Source organism: Ascaphus truei, chromosome 4 (genome assembly GCF_040206685.1).
Source record: "Ascaphus truei isolate aAscTru1 chromosome 4, aAscTru1.hap1, whole genome shotgun sequence".
Lineage (NCBI taxonomy): Eukaryota > Metazoa > Chordata > Amphibia > Anura > Ascaphidae > Ascaphus > Ascaphus truei.
This window is the reverse complement of record NC_134486.1, coordinates 329,559,106-329,583,013: the sequence shown is the minus strand read 5'-3', so window position 1 is coordinate 329,583,013 and position 23,908 is coordinate 329,559,106. Positions and strand designations below refer to the sequence as shown.

The following is a 23,908-nucleotide window of genomic DNA, read 5'->3' as shown; positions in this document are numbered from 1 at the left end:
GGAATCGCCCGGCCGAGCAGGGTGCAGCGCAGGTTTCTCAATCAGTCCCTGCTTCAGCACAGGTGACTCAATACCTCTCTGTTTCAGCACAGGTGGCTCAATCAGTCCCTGCATCAGCACAGGTGGCTCAATCTTATGTTATAATTCAACTGTTAATGACATTTTAATGAGTTTTAAAGCATCCTTTGATTTCTATAGCAGGTTTTAACCCACTTCCTGTGCAGTACAAGATATTTGTAACACTTTCCTGTTTGTGATTATTTGTTGTCAATGTTCCCAGCAGTTTGAGCTGTAGATTGTAACATTATATAATGTTACCTTAGTAATATAAGGAAACATTGTAGCTGCTGAGTTACACTGACTGACGCAGCCATTATGTTAGGCACACAATCAGAATTTTGACAGATTTATAACAGGAGCACCAAAAGATTGCCAGCCTAGGTAAGAATGTACAATTATACATTGTCACATGGTTTACATATAAAAATAATAAAAACCATTGGCAGGTAGTATTGCTGCTTTTAAAAACCACTGGTCATTTACAGCATCAACCAGGCTCTAAATTGTTGCAGTAAGCATTGAGTCAAATTGCCGCTACACGATACAAGCCTGTTCATCTGCTGGATGCTGCCACTTGAAGTGACGTCACCGTACGTACGTAGGGCGTCACGGCGGTGACGTCACTTCAAGTGGCAGCATCCAGCAGATGAACAGGCTTGTATCGTGTAGCGGCAATTTGACTCAATGCTTACTGCAACATTGTATGTGTTTATGGCATAGGAGGCTTGATTTTTCCACTGCCTATTCATTGCTTTCACCAATGCTGTACATCAATAGAGCTGAATAGAGATGGTGTTTATATCTTGATAGTGTATATAACACGGCTGTGTCTTTTGGGAACCAGCATCTGTATACACTACTACTTACAGCACACAACACCAACCTTTAAGGTGTTTGAAATTTGCTCTATCTGCTTATTTGTGACAATATAACCACTCCACGGCTACATGCTTATAATCACAAAACAGACTCTGCTAGACTATACAACACTCTACTTTATAACTGACTATACACATTGGCATAGACGACTAGCATTGTTTCTCAGTCTATATACATACGAGCAAATTAAGGGTAGATACACCCTGTTCTAAGGGGTTTCAAGCTAGCATTGGGTCATCACAGAGTTCCACTTTGTCTGTGAATCTACATAGACATGGACAGCTGTCTCTGATACAAAATTAGCCTATCCCTGCAGAATTTCATTGTATACTTACAAGTCTGGATGTTTGGGTATGAATAGTTTAATAGATTGACCCATTATACTCACCTGAATACCCTACTATTCATATCAGCCACTTTAATATGGGGATTTTTAATACTGCATCTGTGTTTTTAAGGTCGATATAGACATAATAAAATTTTATTGTTTTTGATTTCAGCGGTGATTCTGACAGTGTTTACTTGCTGACGTAGCAAATTTGCTGGACAATTCCTTGTATCCATTAATATAACAAATGTGATTAGAGTGCTGTCTATAGAGGGTTGCCTTTCTGATCAAATCTCTTTTTTGATCAACACTGTTAATATAATGTTACAGTCAGCAATTTATTCACCATTTTCTGGAGAGCTATTCTTCATTGTTTGCACCTTAAATAAAAACATTGAATAAGCATTCTTATTTGGTCATGTCCAACATGATAGATAGATAGATAGATAGATAGATAGATAGATAGATAGATAGATAGATAGATAGATAGATAGATAGATAGATAGATAGATAGATGATAGATAAATGTATAGAAATTACTTGTCTAATCCACTTAAATGTCTTCCTTTACTATTTTTTTTAAAAATTTGTTTGAAAGCCATCCGATACTTGCTAAAAGTCATTAAAATATGTGCATAGCCAGACTTTTAATATCTTCTACTTCAGTGAGATGTGCTCACAGAACATTTAAGTAGCATGGCTCCCTCATTACCTGACACCATCAAATGACCCTGACACGTTGTGAACTCTTGAGGCTTCCTCAGTGAATCTCTAATCAACACAATCAATAGCATATAGATTCTTGTATGGCTCCTCCTCTATAGCAGAGTGCCACAGGAATTTTGAGCTCCCATTGAAATGCCCAGTACATTTAAATTATGTCATGCATACAGCCCTGGAGCATTTATACAAAAGTTTGCAGGAGGTGTGAGCAGATCTGCTTGACCTGTTAATATAGTTTGAGTGAGAAGGGAGCTATGTTACTTGTGTCGACATTTAACATGAGTTGTGTATTTAATGGTCCCTTTTAGTAACACCTTCAATGGATATGAATAATAATTCATTACATTCTGTTGCAATCCCAGAATGTATTTCCAGTGATAGCTATATGCAAAACAGTCAAATGCATTTCTTACTTTTATAACATAGAAAATCTAGACACTTACCGGCACAGATATCTCATGGTTATTCTTTAGCTTCCCCAATATGGTATAGCCATCCAAGGAAATCTTGCCTCTAGGAACCGTATCGAAGGAATCCACTTTGATGCAATCAATAAAAAGGGTGAGTTTGGTCTTTTCAACACTCAACAGAACCTTGTGCCACTTGGTGTCAAACAGGAAGGGAAGTTGCAAGAAACTGACGGTGTGATGTCGCCCATCCGTCCCTTTGTAGGAAAATTCAAGGGCCTTTTTAGGGCCATTGAAGTTGATTGCAACCTGCTGCTTTCCATCTGAGTCTACAATTTGCCAGATGCTCCAGTATTTGTGCCGTGTGCTCTCATTCATTCGGAAGGTGAACATAAAGGAGTATTCCTCTGGTAACCCACTGGCATATATGTACCTGGGAGGGGGATTATAGAACATGACAGTTTTCCAGGTGGCATGAATTCGTCACAACTACATGCATGTTTAAACTTTAAAGCAGCAAAATGTGAAAAGTCCTATATTTAAAAAAAAATTGTTCTGTAGTATTAGATAATACTGTCTGCATTTTTTTGAACACCTAATGACATTTTTAATGATTTTGTTTTATGTGCTGATCAGCCTTTGGTTGCTACAACAGCCATTTAGAAAGTCATATCCACGTCTTTTGAAACAGGCTCTCACACAAACACACCTTTTTGAGCTCTGCCCTTTGGCAACAAAGCATCACAAACAAATCTTTTTCTGTGCTCCAAACAGCAGATTACTCTGCAAACTGTAACAATAATGTGTAAGTAATATAATGTTACATATCCCCTGCAGCATTTCACAGACTGCAACACAAAATTAAAAGGTGGCCATTTAATTGGCACACAATGAAGATTTTCAGAGATTTATAACAGGAGCACCAAACAATTGCCATCTTAGTTAATAATGTAGAATTATACATGGTCACATGCTTTACATGTACAAAGACGAAAAGGGGGAAATGAGGAATGTACTAATACTTTAAAGCTCAATATAGTTTTGTGATGCTAAGAAAACATCACAACATGGTATAAGTATTTTCCATAGCTATGAGGAACCACACTCTCTAGATTTGGTGGATTAGTACAAAGCGATCCCCTCTGGTACCCACGCAGCTATAGATAGCAACATGAGAAGTTTAAAAAGAGCTAAAAATGTCAAAAGTGAGGAAGTTCGGAACTGTGCAGCAGCTCCCAGTTTTCCCTGAAGGTTAAGCTCCTCATTGTAGGAAGAGGCAAGGCTACAACATGGATTAATTTCTAAACAGAGCTCACCAGGGGTAACATGCAGCAGCTTCGCTTCCAGTGGAGATACAGTGACTTAAAACATATATTACCGAAAAAGATGGTATAATAAACACTAAAAATAGATTAAATGAGGTAAATACATACACCCCTGTTTGGCTCTCCAAGGAATATATAAATACTCCAGTTATTAATGTTACTGGAGTACTGGAGGCTCAAGAGGGTGCAACCAGTCAACATGAGCCCAAAAGAGCTCACTACTTGCAATCACCAGTGCAAAAAAATCCATTAACTCACACAGCAGCAGGGAATAATCTAAGCCTATTTGTAAATAGTCGTTGCAACACTCAATAAATGAGATGATACCCTGGCTGCTACACTGTTTTTATATATATATGTCTGTACTAATGAATACCTGGCGAAGCTCCATAGTAGGAGGGAAACGCGCGTTGGACGCGTGATTATGTCATCAGTCCCCGTTATGGGGCTGTTTTTAACATAGTGTCTTTCCCAGGTATACATTAGTACAGACATATATATATAAAAACAGTGTAGCAGCTAGGGTATAATCTCATTTATTGAGTGTTGCAACGACTATTTACAAATAGGCTTAGATTATTCCCTGCTGCTGTGTGAGTTAATGCATTTTTTGCACTAGTGATTGCTAGTAGTGAGCTCTTTTGGGCTCATGTTGACTGGTTGCACCCTCTTGAGCCTCCAGTACTCCAGTATCATTAATAACTGGAGTATTTATATATTCCTTGGAGAGCCAAACAGGGGTGTATGTATTTACCTTATTTAAACTATTTTTAGTGTTTATTATACCATCTTTTTCGGTAATATATGTTTTAAGTACTGTATATTAAAAGTTCAATTTTATTCCCAGGAGTGTGCATATAAGTGAATTTTCTTCAGGGATATAAACACATTGTATCTCTTATTTTCTCTGATTCACTTCAATTCACAGCTGCACCTACCTGTATTGAGAATTATCGATTAAAGATATTATTATTTTTTTTCATAATTACAATTAGTATGATTTAGTTGATCATTCCCTAATCCCTGTCCTTTCCTTGGAGATACAGTGACTGATAATCCTATAACTAAGGACCCACATATCTGGACCTTCCTTTTTCTTTTTTTGTTTTATATTTTTCATTATGAAAATCTTCTGTTGATTTGTGTTTTGTCATGAAGGGAGCTAAGTGTTACATATATTGTGATGTAAAATATTTTGACGATGCCACCATTGTGATTTTGACATTAGAAATGGGGAATAATTGCTGTGTTGTTTCCTCTGCTAGAAAAGAGCTACTAACAATTCCCCAATGAAAGTCTTGTTTAGGGCGTGATGTCTATTGTCTTTTTAGGGTGAGCCTTTGGGCAAAACTTTGTAAACATAAATTATAAAACAAATGTTAAAGTGATAGTGTTATATGGGCCTTTTAGGTTGCTTATTAAAATGAAGAAGAGGACTGGGACAATATTCATCAGCTATCCTAAATTAAGCAGCTGACTGGAAGGGGAAGGGGAGAAGTTCCTACCCACAGCTGCAACAGTGTGTGTTTGTGTGTGGCTGTGTGTCGGCGTGTGTGCCAGTGTGTATGTGTGCATGTGTGCCTGTGTGTATGTGTGCCTGTGTGCGTGTGTGCCTGTGTGTATGTGTGCCTGTGTGCGTGTGTGCCTGTGTGTATGTGTGCCTGTGTGCGTGTGTGCCTGTGCGTATGTGTGCCTGTGTGCGTGTGTGCCAGTGTGTATGTGCGCCTGTGTGTGCATGCGTGTGTGCCAGTGTGTATGTGTGCCTGTGTGTGCATGCGTGTGTGCCTGTGTGTATGTGTGCCTGTGTGTGCATGCGTGTGTGCCTGTGTGTATGTGTGCCTGTGTGTGCGTGTGTGCCTGTGTGTATGTGTGCCTGTGTGCGTGTGTGCCTGTGTGTATGTGTGCCTGTGTGCGTGTGTGCCTGTGCGTATGTGTGCCTGTGTGCGTGTGTGCCTGTGTGTATGTGTGCCTGTGTGCGTGTGTGCCAGTGTGTATGTGTGCCTGTGTGTGCATGCGTGTGTGCCTGTGTGTATGTGTGCCTGTGTGTGCATGCGTGTGTGCCTGTGTGTATGTGTGCCTGTGTGTGCGTGCGTGTGTGCCTGTGTATATGTGTGGGAGTCCCTTTTGAGGACTCAATGGAAGCATGCTGCATAGCACTGTTCTAGCCACATCAGCTCCTGCCTCTCCAAATGTTTCTGCGTTAAGATGCTGAGTAAGCACGAGGCCTCTCTTGATGGTTCTTCTCATCCTGAGCACTATTGTGTGCTTTCCAAAGTGCATCTTACTTGTCAGTTTGATGAATGAGTGAAAGCTGTGCGCATGGTTTTTCAGAGACATAGTACATTTTGGGCTCTGGGTCACTGCATTTTGCATGCATGAAGGATGTTGTAATTTCTCAACAGCCTAACCTTGTTCTCTCGGTACTAAGCAAAGGTGCGGTGTACATACTGAACATTCGGAAAGCAGAAGTGATACATAAATAAATACTTTATGGCTGTGAACACTCACCTGGGAAAATACTGTATAATAAAGGGATATTTTATATTGCACAAAATGCATTGCAGACCCGGCCAGCACACAATTAATCAAACTATTGTGTAACTAATTAAAAGATACAAACTAATAAAAATGTTGGAATATACAATGTTAAAAATATGTTTAACTGTGCGTATCCTGGAAATGCTTAAGGTAGTAAGTATTTGCCTAAGCTAGGTGTGCGCAAACTTTTTTTTCTGCGCCCCCCTGCCTGCTCTCCTCCCCTGCTCGTGCCCCCCCACTCCCCCCATACATTTTCTCTGGCATCATGTGACGTCGCATTTTCATTTGACCACGTGGCGTCTTTGGACTCTGAATTGCCATGGCGACACATCGCTAGAAGCCGCCGGAGGCAAGGTAAGGGATATACAGAGGTCTCGCGTGCTCCCCCGGCCTTTGAATTTAAATGTTGTGGGGAAGAGTGCGGGGCCTCTGTAAGAGCTTTGCCCCCCCCCCTGAAAATGTTGGGCCCCCCATTTTGTGCACCTATGGCCTCGGGGCCGCCAACAGAAATCATGGGGCCCAGGACAAATGAAAGGAGCAGGCCCCCCCCAACCCATAGCGCACCTACCGCGCATAAAATATTTTAGCGCTCAACTTTTACTTCACTGTTTTCTTCTTATTGTAATACGGAAAAAAAGATTACAATGCAATCTGTTTATTTTAATATTTTCAACAAAAGACAAAGATACCCAATGCTACATCCAATGTGACAAAAGGCCTGGGGGATTCAGCATGGGCCTGGGGGGGGTTAAGTATCGCCCTGGGGGTGGGTGAATGGGTGAGTGACTGCCTGGGTAGGTGACTGACCTTGACCGGTTGGATACTGCTTCCTGCTTCCCTGCCTGCCAGACACTTCAGATGAAGTTTTTCTTTCATTGTTTTTGCCTCTGCCCCCCCCCCCCCTCTGCCCCCGATCCCTGCGGCTGCTGCCTGGGGCAGGAGGTAGGCTCAGAGGGGGGGGGGGCTGGGAGGTAGGCTAGTGGTGCGTGGGAGGTAGGCTGGGGGGGTGCGGAAGGTAGGCTCGGGGGGGGCAAGACTCGCAGGCTAATTCCTGTGGGAGCATTTCGTTCCCCAGCCTCTGGTCCCCATGGCTGCTGCAAGGAGAGCTGGGTTGGAAGGAGGCTGGTGCGAGGGGAGCTGGGTTGGTGGGAACGGGCTCACCACTGCGCTTCCCCTCCATCCCACGTGGGGATTGGGGGGGAGCGATTCCACCGTGCCTCCCTGCGCATGCGCATGGGGATCACCGGCCGGCTTACCCCGCGACATTTTTTGTTTCTGACACTTTATTATTACACAGGCACGGCTGCGCAGGGGGTCCATGCGGCCCCCTGACTCACCGGGCCCAGGACGCCAACCCTGTTGGCGGCCCTGCATGGCCTATGCATATAAGCAACCTACACTGGATTCCGGTAGCTAAAGAAAGCTATAGAAGAGGGAACATGAACCAAATGAAGATAATGCAATGTAGAAAAAAAAAGAGAGATTCAGTAAATCTTCACTCGCTCTGCGACTCATCATGGAATTTCCACTCTTCTGAAGGTGTGAATAGCAAATAAAAATACCACTTGTGAGCACATTTACATCTCAGACAGGTCAAACGAAGCTGAAAGTTTCATACAGTAGCTGACCTTTAGTGTGCGTCTGAGATGCTCACCAAGTCTGCATGTATTAATAATGTTTAATGCACAAGCACCAAACGTGCAGCAAAATGATGCAGGGTACAGAGTATCACGTGGCACATTGTGTCATGGTATTGTATTGTATGTCTTTATTTATATAGCGCCATTAATGTACATAGCGCTTCACAGTAGTAATACACGTGGTAATCAAATAAATAACAGATATTATAAATAACAGATCATGGGAATAAATGTTTCAGACATAAAAGTATGGTAACCTTTCCACCAGGAGTACGTCTTAGTGACTGTTAAATAATTTGTTATGTTCAGGGATTTTTTTGTCAAGAGGATAGTTCATATTATATGTCTTATATAATATGCATATAATTATATATATTTCCTTTCTGCCACAAAACTAGAGAATCACCAAAAACAGCAACAGGTTTTTTTTGTTTGTTTCAATCTGGCAAAGTGGACCTATCTTGTGGAATACAGGGATCATGTTAATTTGACCTAATAGATGCGGGGCCATAAGTAGTGGTGGGGCCATAAGTTGACATTTTATTGGCCAGTTGCATCCCAGGCTTTATGGTCACCAATAGTTTGATACATCATGCATTTATACAGTATGACTATTTAATATATGATTTGTACCTTTGCAATGTGTGTCCTTCAGAACAACGCTTCATATCACTCCACTGGCAGTACAGGTGGACATTGGCTTTAGCAGTTTATTTTCTTTTATGACTGTGTGGACTATTCTGTGATCTCATTGTTTATATCTCCTTATTAGCATCATAGGTGGACATTGATTGTGGTAACTTGCCATAATATGACTGGGAGCTTAGAAATCCTGTCTAAGGCACGTTCTATAGTGCCGGGCGCGTGCTACGCCGTTCGCGTGCTCGGAATTTTAGTTGGCTGACGTGAGTCAGCTCTTCTATACAAGAGCTGCACGAGCGCACGGCAGGGAGAGGGGAGCCGACAGACAGCGGCGAAGATGAGGAAAATCATCTTACCGCGCCGCTGCCTGAGCTCAAATGTATGTATGTGTGTGTATGTGTGTGTGTGTATATGTATGTATGGATGCGTGTGCGCGTGTGTGCGCGTGTGCGCATGTGCGCGTGTGCGTGTGTGTGTGTGCGTGTGTGTGTCAATGATTGCAGAACTAAAAAAAAAATATTTATTAAACTTTTTTTTTGGTTAAAAAATCTTATTTAGGGCTTCCTTTCACTCACACAACCCATGCACACACATATACTCACACATACACACACATACACACACATATACACACATATACATTACCTGCAGCTCCCGGCTCCATAGACAGGAAAAGCATGTGGCACGTGCACGGGTGTTCGCATAGGAACGCGCGGCCGCACGGACGCATGCTGTATATAACAGCCCTAAGGTATCTGCATTTTTGTATATCAGTGACCATTACTTTATTGGCGTTCCAGCTACATCATCATTGTGTGTATATATATATGTACTTTCACCGCTTTTTTTGAGCACAATTTGGGTGTCTTAACATGTTGTTTTCAGCGTATTCCTGCTTACAGCGATGTCTAGATCAGTTCCAGCAGCTGAATTACTGTTTCAGGCTCTTCAGAAGCAGCTTATATGTCAGAAGCAGGATCGTCTGCATATCGGAATCTAGGAGGCTAGACACGCATTCCAAAGTGTCGCAGGAACAGAGGTTGGGCTGGCGTTTGACAGGTTCAATCAATCATTTAATTAATTACATAATTGGTTGCAATTAAGAGCCATTAGCCACACCAGACATGTAGGGTAAGTATGTGTTACACTGTCTTTCATTCATTGCACCATCTTAAGAAAGGTCCCGTTTGTGGGACCGAAATGTTGGTTTCCAGTGTCATTTTGTTTCAATACAAAACTCTTTCACCTGACTTACCTGAGTGCTGTCCCTGATTTTGCGTAAAAACGGTATTGTATGTTTATCAATCATTTATGGAACAAGCACCTACCTGTATGGATTTACCAGTGTAGTGCCAGCTGACACTTGTGTATATGTATATATGTATATATACATATATATCTCAGAAAAGGAACTCCAGGATCCAAAGATGAATTTTATTCATCAACGTTTCAGCTCCCAACAGAGCCTTTATCAAGAGCTCCGTTGAGATCCACAAAACGTTGATGAATAAGATTCACCTTTGGATCTTGGAGTGCCTGTCCTGTTTTCTTAAATCTGATGTTCTGCTTTGCTGACACCCTATTACCACCTGTATGTACGCCTGGTTTTCTGGACACACACACATATACATATACTGTATATACACACATACATACATATACATATATATATATATATATATAGCAACTGTAAATATTACTGTATGTTCATTTGCATGTCTTAGACAGGTCTGCAACCCTATCTTTCCCCATTATCGCCCAGCACACAGCGCTTCCACTGCAGCAAGGGATTCTGGGAAATGACATGCACCGTATAGCATATAGCATATAAAAATATTACTTGTGATTATCTTTTGCACAGTTCTATTTGTCATTTTTCACTATATATTGTTGATGGTATTCACTGTGTTTTATGTCCATATATATTATTCAATATTTATGCACACTTCATCACCTTTTTTTTTATTGTTAAACACATGCACCTATATAGGGTTTTACCTTACCAATAAGAAAAAATACATTTTTTATTCACTATTAGGATTAGATTATATATTACCTTGGCGCTACTTTATTTTGTTTTTATATATATATATATATATATATATATATATATATATATATAATATACATATACATATATATATGTATATATATATATAGCAAATGGAAATATAACTGTATATATATATTATTTAAGTTATGGCGAGAAGGTGACTAAAAACCCTCCACCGTATAGCATATAAAAATATTACTTGTGAGCACATTCACATGTTTTAGACAGGTCTGCAACCCAGCTTTTCACCATTATCTCTTAGCATACAGTGCTACCACTGCAGCAAGAGATTCTGGGAAATGACATGCAAATGAGCACACAGTGCCACCTTTTGTCTCAAGACCACATTACATGGTTAAAACCTTAAGCCAATGCATGCACAAGTAATATTTTTATATGCTATATGGTGGAGGGTTTTTAGTCACCTTTCCATTCACCATAACTTAAATAATGTGTGGTGAAGACCTACTCATGTCTCAAGTTGCAAAGCCTGTACAACCAAACCTAACACTGATGAGACCCACAAGAGGTGTGTGTGTGTGTGTGTGTGTGTGTGTGTGTGTGTGTGTGTGTGTGTGTGTGTGTGTGTGTGTGTGTGTGTGTGTGTGTGTGTGTGTGTGTGTGTGTGTGTGTGTGTGTGTGTGTGTGTGTGTGTGTGTGTGTGTGTTATCTAAATGTAATAATATTGGAGAAAAAAATGGAATGCTTCCTTTCTACTGTATGTACAAGTGTAGGTACCCTCACCTACACAAAACGGTACTAGTGGTAAATTTGACCGTAGTATGTGCATTTGTCAGCATAGCCTGACATACAGTAAATGCATTACTTCCCAGTGGAATGGGGTGTTTAGCTGCACTTCAATGGTTCACATGTGCATTACTTGTTGGATATGCGAAAGGTAATATTTTATGAAAATATTCTCGTTTTGTTTCAGCACCACGAAATGTGAACAGCGCCTGTAAATCTGGTGAGAAGCCACAGGGTGGCGCTATTTCCCAATACTTGATATAGTCATGGTACTAAAGCCTGGAATACAAAACATCGACTTTTGTTTGATCACAAACATTATATTACATAATGTTATTTTAAATGTTTTTTTCCAATGTGACTCAGAGTAGTCATCTTGGCAAATCACTATATCTCCAAGTGCCTAATATTTAATTCATTTCTCTTTCACACGATGACGAAAAGTACTAATACCCCACTTCAAATGCGTCTTCGTGATTTACTCTAGTAAGTAAATGTAAAGCTTTCTGGATCAACACAGGATGTTGTTACCACCAATTTGCATATGATCCGTGACCACCGTACTAAGCTCTAATGGCTATGAGACACTGCAAGTCCTGTTCTACCATCCATCTGTTGAGGTGGTACATAAGTACTGCACTGCAGTCATGCTGTCCCGTGGTGTTATATATTGCCACATGGGAATTGTTTGTATATTTCCCAGTGTGCTTCTGATTGTTTGTTCAGAGTTCATACATTAATAAGCAATAACATTTCTGATTATAGTGGAGGAAGAACATTGAATACATTAGAGAATGGAGATGCAACAAAACAAGGCTATAACAAATCCATTTGAGCAATTGAGAAGGAGGGTTTTACAAAGATGAAAAAGATGCTAGATCTTCTAGAATTAAAAAATGGAATACTGCACCTGGTCAAAATCCTGAAGTCAACCTTTGTTCCTAATTGATATGCCACTTGGTATGGAGATGTACCCACCACAGTTTGAATAGCTCCCACAGAAGCAGCTTTGTCTATCTGGAACTTAGAAATCAGGTCAAACCCTAGAATAAGACAGAATAAACAAGTCAATTGGTGCTCAATTTACATCTATGTCTTCTTTAGGGAGACGGTCTATAAATAGCATATTGATTTGGTGTCTTGTGTAGTAGGGGTAATTCATTCAGAAAAATCCACTTGCCTGGCAGATCATCCTGTCCAACATGGACGGGTGGGCACTTGTGCTGCACATGGTTGAATTTCAAACTAAATGGGAATCCTGAAAGATAGAAATAGAACACAATTTATGGAGATTTTTCAATTCACTTTCAATTTTCAAAATTAAAACAAACATACATATTGCCGTTTTGACGCCTTATTGGACTATATAGATATTTCTAATGCATGGGCTTTCAAATGTAGACACGAGAAACACGTTAGAAGTGATGTGTCTCACAAAATGTGAGATACCCACATCTTGATACGGTATGTCACCAAAGATGTCCATCAGTTAGACGGGACACCTGTGTATTCCAATGTCACCAATAATAGCATATACAGTATTACTGATTTTATTGCTGGATTAGTAAACTAAAACAATATATTTTTGCTTTTGATACTGCTATTACAACTATACAAATTGTATCCTTTCCATGAAATGTAGCAAACTTTCCAGATCACTGGGTTTATATGGGCTTCTGCAAATGGCAACAATTACATTTCTGGGAATGGAAATAAGCTTACACATTGAAGTCATAAGACATCATTCTGTATAACTAACAATGAGTAAATATCATCTCATTTTCCCATTCAGTGCTGAAAGTGCTCTGCAATGTTTCACAGGCTCTTCCAACACTAAAGGTTAGTTGACTTAATATGTTACATTTCCAAACATGGATATATCAACTACAGAAGACATATTCACTTTCCGCTGCAAGAAAAACAAAAACTAAAAAATGAAGTGTTGGATAGAAATGACAGTGGATGAAGTTTATCCAGGAAGATGGGTTGGCACATTTCCTCACCCACGCCCCCCATGATTGCTGCCTCTGCGTGTTGCTGTGAAAGCCTCTGGGGATTGAGGCTTTGCAGCAGGGAGGCTGTGGTTTGTTGACATTTACAAGAAGGAGAAGGGGAGATCAAATAAACGACCACCTTAATCCAAACACTCACCAGCCTGCCTTTCTGAAAGCAGCCGCTGTGAGCAGGAAAAATAAACATTTTTCTTTACAAACGAGTTCAACACGACCCAGAGTTATTCTGGAAACTGTTACTCAGGTCTGGTTTGTAAGGATGGGGCCTGAGTTTTGGGCTCTGGGCAGAACACCCATTCTGACACAGAGGGCTCTTTTTATGCTTCTTGCCCAGTGGCCCAGTCTGAAAAGGCCTTTCCTTTAAACAACATTTGCTGTGCAAAAACACCTTTGAGTTTTCATGTATTTGCAATTAAATCTGATACCGCCATTTGGCTGCAACCCAACCATATAGGATCAAAGGGCAATTCATGCCAAAGGTATTGGGCTGCATTTGATTTGGGCTGATAACTATGTATAGAACCACAAGACAACTTGTAGCGAAAATTAAATGTAGTAAGACTAAGAACACTATATTGCAAAATTATACAGATTTTATCTACATAATGTATCTGTTCATCAACATAATATAAATCATTATTTTATGTGAATGACTATATTTATGTGCTCTCTCCCTTTGCTGTTCAGTTTTCCACATTAATCCATTCAGAGGCAATCCAAGCAGCACTTACACTTTTTGTTTTTTTGTTTTACTATATGCAGCGTTTGATTACCTTTATTGAAAACTAGTTACCTAAACTGCAGATCGTTTAGTTGTCCCATGATCGATCAGCAAAGATCCTGCTTCCCAGGGTTCACTAAATGGCTGCCTTTCAGTTTCAATCACTCCTACAATCAGTGAAACTGAGCAGCTACAATGTATTCTTATATTACTACCGTAACATTATCTTTTGTTACAGTTTGCAGCTCAAACTGCTGGGAATATTGGCAACAAATGATCACAAACAGTAAAGTGTTGCAAATATCTTGCAGTGCTGGGGAGGTGTGCTAAAAACTGCAATAGAAATCAAAAGATGCTCAGTATATTAAAACTCATTAAAAATGGCATTAAGAGTTGATTTTTTTTTTAAAAAGTAGTAATTCTACAGAACTGATTTATTTCAAATTAAAAAAAAAACACATGTAGGATATTGCGTGGATTGCTCCTTTGCATTTATTGTCCTGCAGTACATTGTATCTATTTTATCAAGGATCTATCACATCTCTCTATCATACAAAAACGTATTATTAAAAAACAGACATACAGTGTTGGCTTCATTGAGTTGTTTTAAGAGTAATCACAAAATGCAAAATGCAGGCTCTTTGCTTACTTGTATAATGTTCTATGGTGGCAGATATCAAAGGTCCCAGCAAGCTAAGCACGTACCAAGCAAGTGGAGCTTTCCTGTTGAAAAAAAGGCATTTATAAGACTGTACTGTAGGTCTCAGGAGCAATAGCAGATAAGAAGCACTTGTATTTACAGCAATTAATTTCCCCTTGTCTTGTCTTTGTCTCTTTCCACTTCCTCATCCTCACACTGCGAGAGGTGAGAGCTTTTGGAAAAACTTAATTAAAGTTAAGTATCCAGCTTAAAGAAGGATTCTATTTAGCTTATTCTATTTAGGGTTCTTATACAGTACATTCTATTTCACATTCTTACCAGACGCTTTTCATGATTCCTTGTTCCTTGGCATTAGATCCCCGATATCCTTAGGCACTAGGATTTGGAGCAAATAACTAATTATTTATAGGGTCTATAATTCTTTAGCATTTCTCCTACCAATGAGAAGAGGCTTGGTTTTCCCGAGGCTCCACCTTTTCAACTATGTGTGTATATGTGTGTGTGTGTGTGTATGGGCTGCTTCTCAAAGAGGCTCAGTGAGGGGTCTTAGCAAGTAATGTAGTAGAAGGTGATACTGTATACAGGATTGAAGTCAGATTGTAGAAATGTTTCAGATTCAGCAAAACCATATTTACAGTACATGTGCATATAGGTGCTAATTCGAAAAAACTATTCCTTAACTATAAGAAAACGTATTTGGTTTAAGACAAAACAGTTTTGAAGCTGTGAAGTTGTAGTCTTTTATGTCTTACATTATGTGCAACAGTACATTTCAAATCATAGCACAATACTGCTCTAAACCCCTCTAGTAGAGAATATCAGTGTGTTGCAAACGGGAAGGTAGGGTTATGGATTAGAGAGCCATTGCTATGCATTTGCAGCCTACAACACGCTTTTAACATGGCTGATCTCATTAATTTCCGTGTTTCCATTTTGAAATGACACTGGGAATGAAGTTTGGGAAGCTAAACGTGAAGGTGGGCTCCATGACCTCTTACCCTTATTTCAGAAACTGCAGGCTTTTAAACATATTTACATTTTATATATTTTATATGTTGTCTAAGAACTGTACTGCACTGCGCAAAGGGAGTTCTGAGTTTGGATCTCTCAAGAACAGCTACTGTATATATTTGTTAACATAACCCTATAATAGAAAACATGTTTTGGGGAAAATATGGCCAGTGATATTTTCCTGCATACAATATTCCTCCCCCCCCCCCCCCCCCATCCCCATTGTTTTTAAGAAAGCAGTGGCAATGTACATGCACAAAATGTGCCACTCCAATGTTCAACAAATGTGGCAGATTACACACACTGGGGTCACATTGATGGCTCAAATGTTACAAATGCCTAAACATTCTGTTTTAAAGGAATGGAAGGATCATTGCTATTACATGGGATGTTACCATCACTGATTGGCTGAAGTGGTTGGCTTCCATTGTTCATACAATAATTTCACCAGTAAGTTTTTCCTGATCCACTGAAATCAATGTTTTGTGTTGCAAAAGCCCTGCATAGCAAATATGCATAACTGATTGATGAAATATTGATGCATATTTGTTTAAGGGACCAACAAATAGTTGTGTTACATAACATTCAAATCACACAAGGACAATCTTCTTCTGGAGGGTTCCAAGTGAGAATTTGGGATTTAAAAATGTGTACACAAGAGCAAACCAACATGTTTGCACAACCATGCATGTCAGCACAGCTATTGCTTCTGAGACTGTAATCCGTATTAGCCCTTACATTTAGCAGGGCTGAATCATTTCTGAAAATGAATACCATTCGCATTGTGTTAACATAAAAGTATTTATATATAGTGAAAATTAACAGCAGGAATGACTATGTTGTAACACTTGCTATGCAAGAGGAATCTGCCTTGCAATGTGTTGCTTGATTCTCTGGCAGTGACAGGGTTATTTAACTGATGTAACTGCTATCAAAGGTCCATGTTTACTTAACATTGCTATGACTTTGCACTCCATAAATACCATTCACTTCAACTCCTATTTAGTAAATCTAGCCAGAAATATTATTCAACACATCCAAGAATGGTTTCACCTCATTTGGTAGAACATCTGGTGTGATCTGTTTTGTGGTCTCCTGGAAACCTTCTGTGGTTCATGAACTCTGAGGATTCTTACTGGGAAAGAAAGATACACTGAAGAACCTATGTGGTCATTTATTTTTTCTGCTTTGTGTTGCGTCAAAAAATGTCAGTACTAAAAAGTAATACAAACAACTCATAAAATGTACGCCATATATATAAAGCTTATTATGTGTCTTCATACATCTGATGCATCATTTGTTGTTTGAAATATTCTTTTAATGTTGAATACCCAATTATATTAATTTAAATGAAAACAGACTGTATTTTTTTTTATTTAGAACTAGTATTAGTGAATTCCAATTATTAGTGTAATATTATTTAAAATAGCCCTACTGTGAAAATAATGAAACATCTCTGCAGCATCAGATACATTTCTGGGTTCTGACATGGCAACTTATTTCTGTGCTAACACTACTAAGTGTCTTTTTAGGGTTTACGCCAAGTGGAACCTTTTGGATAATTTTCACACACTTTTAATCAATTTTGTGGTGCACTGAAATTAAAAATGATTGTACATACCATTAACATCTGTACGTCAAGCCCAGTCCAGCACTGAAACAAATTAAAACATTTTTTTTTTATGCAGCTGGCACAGTTGGAGAAAGTTCAGCTTATTAGATAGGTGCACAGAAGCGCAATTGAAATTGAGTTTCAAATATGGCAATGTTGAGCCAAAATACATAATTTGCAATGCTGAGTACATAGGCCCTTAAATGTTTGCAGATCATTTTAATTGTGTTTATACCTAACAGGATTGTCACATAGCTACACTCGCGATGTTTCATTTCGGAGTTGCATGCTTTGTGACTTGTATGGGAAGTAGCAAACACTTGTAAGTAAAAGGTGCTTCTCTTCATGGATGTGTATGGCTGCCCTGAAACATACAATAATACTGCAACTTTCACTTCCAAAATAAACAAGCTGTGCCAAAAATTATTTATTTTCATTGGTTTTGACGCAGGACTGTGCACCACAAAAGTGATCAAAATTATTCTCCAGGATCAAATTGGTGTAAATCTTAAAAAGATTGTTAATTGTGTCCGCACATTATTAAGTTGCTATGTATAAACCTAGGCTTGTATCTGACACAGCTGATATGTTTCACTATATAGATACTATATTATCATGTATAATCTAGTGTTTGGTTATTTTGTTAATTGTATGTGATTTCCATAGATAAGAACTAAGTACGATTACAAAAAAAACTCACATTTATGGGCACATGCGCAAAGCTGCCCAATTTGACTTGATTGGCGTGCTACATGAGCAGACAGCAGATTATACTGCAAAAAACACGACTGTGAAGTCAAAGAAACAGACCTATACAGTTGGTCATACAGAGATGCCTCATAAATTGAAAAAATCCCAGAAAAGTGAGGTCTCTCGGGCATCGTCAGCTCCAACTGTGCAGAGCTCATCCCCACATGGTCTCGACAGCCTGGACTCAGTCAGAGGCAGTCTGAACACAGACTCTCCACAAGGAAAAATCTGCAGGGATGACTGCAGGAGCTGAAGAAGATGTTTCAGAGTGCGTTATGCAAAGCCTGGAGCTTACAACACTCAATAAAAGAACCCAAGATCTGGAACCAAAAATGTATGATGTAATCGAACTGCAGATTAAAGCAATTGGGGACATACAGAACCTGCAAATACTACTGTATTTTTTACAAGAAGTGCAAGAGAAGTTAGACAACCGCTTCAGGCGAAACATAAGGGTAAGAAATGTTCCAGAATATATAGAGCCTGGTCAAATCAGAGACTACCCAAGGTGTGGAGAGCGCAAAGGCCTTACTGAGTTTTTAAGGCAACAAACAGTTAAATATCAATGGGGCTTCTCATTTCACCTTCTGGCTTGCAACAATGGCTGAACGGCCACATTACCGACATGGAAGGAGGGCCTTCAATTTCTTGACAAACTGTGCCTGGAGGCTCAGAACTGATTTTTTATGGCTGCAGAGACTAAGTAACGGATCGGGGGACTCGCTCTTCCCATCGTGTCCCCGTCACCTTGCTCCCTCCGGCCAGCCCTTCCTTTCCTCTGCCTCCACCTTCCCTGCCCCACTCCCTTGTGGCCCGCTCAGCGCACTCCCGTTCGCGGTCCGCGCACTCGCGCGGTTCTTCCAGTGTGCGCGCGTTCCCGCTCCCTGGTCTCCCGTCAGGGAACTCGCGCCCCTCGGCGTGCCTCCATTCCCTCACCTGCTTCCTCCGCTCCTTCCCCATCTCCAGTCCCTCTGCCGAGCACCTCCTCCGCGATGCTTCCCCCACGCTCTGGCACTCGCATGTTGCGCGCACGTGACCGCGTTACAGATGGCGAGCGCACCCGCTCTATTTACCAACCCTCTCTTCATACTGGTTCCGCCCCTCACAGCTTACATGCCATTACCCTAAATTACCTCCCTGTCTCCTGCCCTGTTCTCACTCACCTATCTCTGCAAGCTCCCAGACAAACCCCTGCTCCTCCCCTTCCTGCTATTTGTCCTCCATCCTTTATAAACCCAGTCTGCCCTCTGCTTCCTCGCTCTGCATAGCTTCCCTGTAGCTCCTGTGTGTGCAGTGTCTATGCCCAGCTCCCTTCTCTGTTGCAGCTCTGTTTCCTGTCCCTGCCCTTGTTTGGATTCCCTTGGTTTGAACTTGAACTCTGCTTTGGACTTTGACTACGCTGCCTTCTCCTGCCCTTGGACCTTGGCTTTCGGACATCACTACGCTGATCTCTCCTATCCCTGGATTCTGGCTATTGGACAACTACCTTCCGACCTCTGCGCCCCGGACTCAGCAAGTATAACAATAACCCTTTCTCACCAGGCCCAGAAACGCAATTACCACACTCCGGGCACGCCCTCACTGCTGTGGGTGCGTATTATACCCTTACCCACCTCAGTACTGGGGACTGGCCAGGTCGGCGGGTATACAGGCGTTACAGACTAGATCCCTGAGCAAGAGAAACACGGAGTGTCAAAGAATGAGAGCAGGCAATAAATTGACACAGGTTAATGCCTGATGGCGAAAAAAATGGAGCACTAACCAAAGCAGATATCATAAGGTGGCCCCGTAAAAAATATTTATTGAAATCGCATGGACAAACAAATGCACACACCAACATGTTTCACGCTCTGAGTGCGCTTTGTCAAGGTGTATACATAAGGTGTCGGTATACATAAGTATGTATGTGTACATAAGTTGTATGTATACACCTTGACTCTGAGCGTGAAACATGTTGGTGTGCACATTTGTTTGTCCATGAGACTTCAAGAAATATTTTTTACGGTATCTGCTTTGGTTAGTGCTCCGGTTTTTTTTTTCACATTCATCTTCTGGATACAACGCTATGGATTGCACACCGGGGAATGGCAGGGACTTATGAAGGTTAGCAGGCACGCACTGAGGAGGATTAAGGTACTGGTATTGGGCTTAATAATATTAATGTAAGTCTTTTTAGATTGTCTTGGATATTCATTGTTATAGTGCTTACAGCCTTCATTGTGAGTACTGCTGGGTGTCTCACTAGGCTAAGGACTTCATGATTTTTCTGTTATACATTACTGCATCAGGTGCCTGTTTAAACCCAAGTTAAAGCCGTCCAACCTGCAATCATTGTACTGCATTATTGTGCTTCAGAGGGTTGATTAGCCGAGCACCATTTTCTGGACTTTACTTTAATGCATGATGGCCTCAGATTTTGTGGACATGTTAAAATATAACCTCATGAATGTAGACGTCTGTAAGGGAGTCAAGGAGTTAAACTCCCTTTACAGGGCAGGAGACTGAACTAGGTGTCGGGTTTCCTGCAGGTGATATGGAAACTCCTGATTAAACAGGGGATAAAAGACAGGAAATTAGAACTTGTCAGTGTCCCTGTAGGAGGCTTTGTGAGAGGATCACAGACAACAGAGCTCCCACCCACAGGGAATCAGGCTTGTTGACCAAAGGATTTTGCTTGCAACAGTGGGGAACCCAAAGCTCCACATAGCAGAGAAGCCTGCGCACAAAAAAGAACAAAAGACTTCCTGGGAGCATCAGGAATTCAACGCCTGCAGCTGGAGAAATCAGAGACGCCGGACCAGCATCCGTCAGATAAGACTATATATTGTTCCCTAATATTGTCTCGTATGTTTTTGGACTGGGAACTGGCATACCCAGTCAGTCAGATAGAAATGTTTATTTAGTCTCCTAACGTGGAGTAGGTGTTTGTTTTTATGATTTTGTGTTTTGCCTTAAAGGTGCAGTAGCCCCAATGTTTTGGTTGCTGTTTTGTGGAGAAATAAAACCATTCACTGTTTGGTTACACTAAAAATGCACATGTGGACTCTTGTCTGACCTCACCTACAGGCCGCTCCGTCACAACGTCCAAAATGAGAACGCTGTGAGAGGACCTCACATGGGAATGTTCTCACTCAAGGCCCATCGATCTCTTTGAGAGAGCCACATATACTTATGAGATGTGAACTACTAGCCCACTACTTGCGTGTGATAACCTGCCATGTGTTCTTTGACAAAGTTTATGTTTTCTGTTCTTGACTAATTTGAATGTTATTCAGCTTAATTGAATATATTAGAATGATTTCTTAAGTTAGCTAAATGGTTGTATAAATAAAGTTGATAAACTCAGGTGTGTCAGAATTTGCCCTCTGGAACGACTGTTTTGATTTAGCAAAATATGCCTCTTCCGCTCTAATTCCTCCCTCCCCGAAAAGAGGTGGGAAGCAGAATCTTCAACCCAAACTGGATTCAGATTTCACCAACATGGTGATTTCTTCCTTCCTTCCCCCTTTTCATTGTCCACTCTCATCTCTCATTAACACCCATGTTGTTATAATGTCTATATAGCTGGACTAAATAAGGGACTTGTATCAGCATTGGTTTAATATGTAAATGAATCAGGCCAGTTGTCCTCCGCCCCCCCCCCCCCCCATCCCACTTTCCTGATCTAACTAATCCCAAATAGAGAAAAATAAATGTCTTTAACCAAAACTTTTTCTCTTACTGTATATCTATATATAGGTATTATAATGCTGAAAGAAATGCATCTTAATAGACAGGCTTAAAGATAAACATTATTCACATTCTTTTTTTTCTCCCCAGCCCAAAAGAAGAGTGGGGGAGTCGCTATACTACTGAATTCCAGGCTTTCCTTTCAGCTAGACCACTTCAAACCCAACAAAGATGGTAGGCTATTGATAGTAGTGGGGAGCGTGGGAGGACTTTCGGTAACTTTGGTAAATATATATAAATATATATATTTATACACACCCCTAACAATAATCAAAATCACTTCCTTAACAAGATCTTTCCTATCATCGCACAATTATCCTTGGAGGCAATTTTAACTCTGTCCTAGAACATCTCAGGGATAGATCAAATCCCTCTTCCAGGGTTCGACCATCATCTGTGAGAAACACACGAGACCTTATAAAATAAACATGAAAGAGCATGACCTAAATGATTCTTGGAGGTTGGTGAATCCGGTTTCCAAGAGTTACATCTTTTACTCTGCTCGTCATAGCCAATACACAAACTCTGGTCTTAAAGAGTTCATTCAGTAAAAGTAGCTACTGTATAATCGAGAACATGACGTGGTCTGATAACGCCCCTGCTGTTCTAAAATGTAAAGGCTTAAAACAAAAATAGCAAGACCAGTGTGGCATATGAATGAATTCCTTTTTGGTCAGAGATAAAATCAAAGACTCACTTACCCAATATTTTGCTGGAAATGACACAGATCAACTACCACCAGCTACAGTATGGGCAGCCCATAAGGCAGTAATGTGTGGGAACTTTATGAACACTGCATCGTTCAGTACATAAAATGGAGAAAAGTGGAAATGTTCAACAATCTTAATAATAAGCAGACTGACCTAGGGGCTGCATACTTCGCTAGTCTTTCCACGACTCTTTGAGCACAAATATACAGTTCTGCAAAAGGTTAGATTTGAGAGATCACATTTTTTTTTTTAAACAGAGAAAGCCATGAAATGGACTAGGCAACTGTTCTAAGATAAGGGCAAGAAAGCTGATAGATTACTGGCCACAAAGTTCCAAACTAAAAGGAATAATCTTACCATCTATGCAATAAAGATAAGACTGGTGCTCTGAATTATAGCCCCACCAAGATTAGTGAGGAATTTCTTCATTATTATACATCCCTTTACAATTTGGAAAGTTTGAAAGACTGAACGGGTGGGAGATTACCTGAAGAGTTTCAAACTGCACAGACTAGATGTAAAAGCCACTTTGGAAATGGAACTTTCTCTCCAGAGTAATTAAAAACTGTTATAAAATCCCTGAAGTCCTTAAAAAACTCAGGGCCTGATGTGTTCACTAGATTTTACGCTAAAACATATGTCCCAATCCCGATTCCTCACCGAGTGCAAGATTTTAACAGAATGCTTTAGTTCTCACATCCACCCAAAAATATGCCGACAGCTGCAATTACAGTAATACCAGAAGAGGGCAAAGATTATACATTTTGTCATAATTATATTTCCATTACATTAATTAATACGGATATCAAGATCTTCATTAGAATCATGGCCAATAAAGTAAATACTTAGGCACAATAACCCAGCCTGACCAGGTGGGCTTTGGAAGATAGTGGGGACAATACACCACCTAGGTGTGGGCTACAGAAAACTGCAAAGTCTCGCCACAAAATAACTTCAGACTTGAGAACCTGTCCTGTTGGCAGGAATTCTATTATCAAAAACCAGCACACCTATAGAAAAAAGTATGCTGATACTAGATCTGAAGAAGGTGTGGGCTACAAAAAACTGCAAAGTCTCGCCACAAAGTAACTTCAGACTTGAAAACCTGTCCTGTTGGCAGGAATTCTATTATCAAAAAACCGGCACACCTATAGAAAAAAGTATGCTGATACTAAATCTGAAGAGGCGGTTCATATACAGTTCGTGAGTAATAAAGCCCTTACATCCGTATACATAGACCACAAGGAATGGGGGTGTATGTCAACTCCAGAACACAAATGAAGTCAACGAATGATGTGGAGAGTAATACATATAACATAAATTAAACCACATACATAGCTATTAAGGGGTAACCCACACA

The 23,908-nt window shown here is 40.4% G+C and overlaps 1 protein-coding gene across 1 annotated transcript in view; it reads right to left on the bottom strand.

The window, feature by feature from the left end:
- The window catches only part of COL9A1 (collagen type IX alpha 1 chain), a 100,464-nt gene extending 85,352 nt beyond the window's left edge, over positions 1–15,112 (bottom strand). Inside the window, exons 1-5 of the mRNA XM_075598077.1 lie at positions 15,055–15,112; positions 14,725–14,798; positions 12,523–12,600; positions 12,253–12,385; positions 2,434–2,830 (exon numbers count right to left, since the gene is read on the bottom strand). Of these exons, the coding sequence (XP_075454192.1) occupies positions 2,434–2,830; positions 12,253–12,385; positions 12,523–12,600; positions 14,725–14,798; positions 15,055–15,068 (696 nt within the window). The 5' untranslated portion in view covers positions 15,069–15,112. The remainder of the gene's footprint in view (positions 1–2,433; positions 2,831–12,252; positions 12,386–12,522; positions 12,601–14,724; positions 14,799–15,054) is intronic.
- Between the last annotated feature and the right edge of the window lie 8,796 nt (positions 15,113–23,908).